A 2276-nucleotide genomic window follows, 5' to 3' on the forward strand; every position below is an offset into this window, starting at 1 on the left:
GTTAGCTGACATTGGTGTTGTTTCTTCTTTTCCTCTCATCACAGAGATGAGAAGCCTAAAGCCAGTGTCAAACTGAGACCGAAGGGTTCACAGTCGCCAAACTCCTTCCTGGATGAGGGCAGACGGCGCTTCACCATCGCAGACTATGACAACAAAATCAGAGTCTGCCCCCCTCCTGAACCCAACCTCCACCCAGCCCAACCAGCCCCAGTAGCCCGCCTGAGACAACGGACATCCACACGGGGTCAGTACCCTAACATACACACACACGCACAAACAAACACACACACACACACACAAGGTCAGTGCYCACACACACAAACACACTTCTACCCAGATTAATCACAGTAGCATTCTGCTTCCATTTCACTGACTTTTATTGATTCTTTACCATTGAAAAMATTGATATTTGAACTCTTTACAGGTAAACCACGGCCCCTGTCCATGCCTGTAGACTCGTGTTTGGGCATGTCTGATTCGTCTTCCAGACCCTGGCCCCAAGGGAGAAAAGGTACGCCTGCTACATCTATAGCAGTGGGTGCCAATTGCATCCCAAATGGCACCRTATATAGTGCACTACTTTTGATTGGGGCCCCGGTCAAAAGTAGTGCACTATATAAGGAATAGGGTGCCATTTGGGKTGGAACCTAACTGAGGCTAATCCACTGTTATCAGAATGACCATTTCACAAGCTCATTTACACTGCAGAACAAACTGAGGCAGACTCGGATTGCATGCCTTGAATTCTTAAGTCGTTGTTCATTAACTTTGGGGTAAGCCCCAGCATAACCAGTGTTGACTTTGGCCGCAACTACTTCTTAGACTCACTTATTCTTAAACAGCGATGGTTCGGCGGATGTTGTGAGACAAGTGTGTTCGTTTGTGTATGTCTGTGAGTATATCATGTGTGTTCGATGAGTATATATACATGTACACGTGTAAGTAGGCCCACAGGTTTTACTGGTCAGATCACAGTCAGGAGAAACTCTAGTTTCTAGGTCTAGTTATGCATCTACAGTATATGCCAGCCCCATGCTGAGATTCCTGTCTTATATATGGTTCTTGTATGGTGATGATGTTCTTGGATGGACAATAAAGTCCTATTCTATTATGCTCTTGCAGGAGAGGACATCCTGCACAGATACCTGAGTAACGAGCGCATCACCACCATCTCTGAGGAGGCCTCGTTCTTCCCCCTACCCTACAGACCCCTGGAGGGGCGATCTGGCCAGCTGGTCCGTGGCGTCGACCACATCCGGGGCTCCCAGTGCTTCATCAATGCTGACCTGCACAACAGCGCCACCATCCCTTACCAGGAGGCATTGTGGAAAAAGGCCCCAGCTACGACTCTGACCCCTAGTGCTGCTGCTACTCCCAAACCCCCTCCGTCTGAACCCTCTTCCATCCTGGGGGGCTGGCTAGCCCGCCTCAGGCTGTTGAGTCATTGACGAGTGCCTCGACCTTGTGGACAGTGGAACGTTTGTCGCCCCCACTGCCTTTACCTTTCTATAATCGAACAGTGGTATGGTTTCTCCACTCAGTATTCTGACTAACACGTACCATTCCTGGAACGTTCTGTTGGAACTTGGAACACTAAAACAGCCTTTGGAAGCTTTGCTTCATTTCAACGCCACATAGCCTAGGGGTAGACCATTTGGTTGGATCTCACTACATTTCAACTCCACATAGCCTAGGGGTAGACCATTTGGTTTGGATCTCACTACATTTCAACGCCACATAGCCTAGGGTAGACCATTTGGTTGGATCTCCACTCATTTCACGCCACATAGCCTAGGGGTAGACCATTTGGTTGGATCTCACTACATTTCACTCACCATAGCCTAGGGGTAGACCATTTGGTTGGATCTCACTACATTTCAACGCCACATAGCCTAGGGGTAGACCATTTGGTTGGATCTCCTCGCTACATTTCAACTCCTTGGCGTGACAGACTTGGTTTAGATTCAAATATGCTGACAGATTCAGAATGTTTCGTGGAGGAGTTGGAGAAAATTACAAGAAAGTTTCTGTTTCTGCTCATTGTCCTAATCAAGAGAAGGACTGTCATTCAGGTTTGGGAACGTTAGCCTTGCTTCTGTAGGTGAACTGTCATACGTGTAAATTGTTAGATTATTTAGTTTGTGTCTGTACAGATTTCTTGTACATGTGTTTAAAATCATTTTAAGAAGTTGATTTGATTTTTGTACGATTTATTTTGTATTTCATTCCATGAGTTGATATATAGATATAATTAAAGCCTATCATTTTATTTGAGA

General features: G+C 46.3%; 1 protein-coding gene across 1 annotated transcript; it reads left to right on the forward strand.

Moving 5' to 3' along the window:
• Window positions 1-44: 44 nt before the first annotated feature.
• On the forward strand, window positions 45-1694 carry LOC112072824 (connector enhancer of kinase suppressor of ras 3; the record flags this gene model as incomplete). Its single annotated transcript, XM_024140221.2, has 3 exons — window positions 45-244; window positions 425-511; window positions 1123-1694. Coding segments are annotated over 3 exons (613 nt in total), but the record flags the coding sequence as incomplete, so codon positions are not given.
• Window positions 1695-2276: the final 582 nt, after the last annotated feature.

Source organism: Salvelinus sp. IW2-2015, unplaced genomic scaffold (assembly GCF_002910315.2).
Source record: "Salvelinus sp. IW2-2015 unplaced genomic scaffold, ASM291031v2 Un_scaffold2053, whole genome shotgun sequence".
NCBI classification, from domain to species: Eukaryota; Metazoa; Chordata; class Actinopteri; order Salmoniformes; family Salmonidae; genus Salvelinus; species Salvelinus sp. IW2-2015.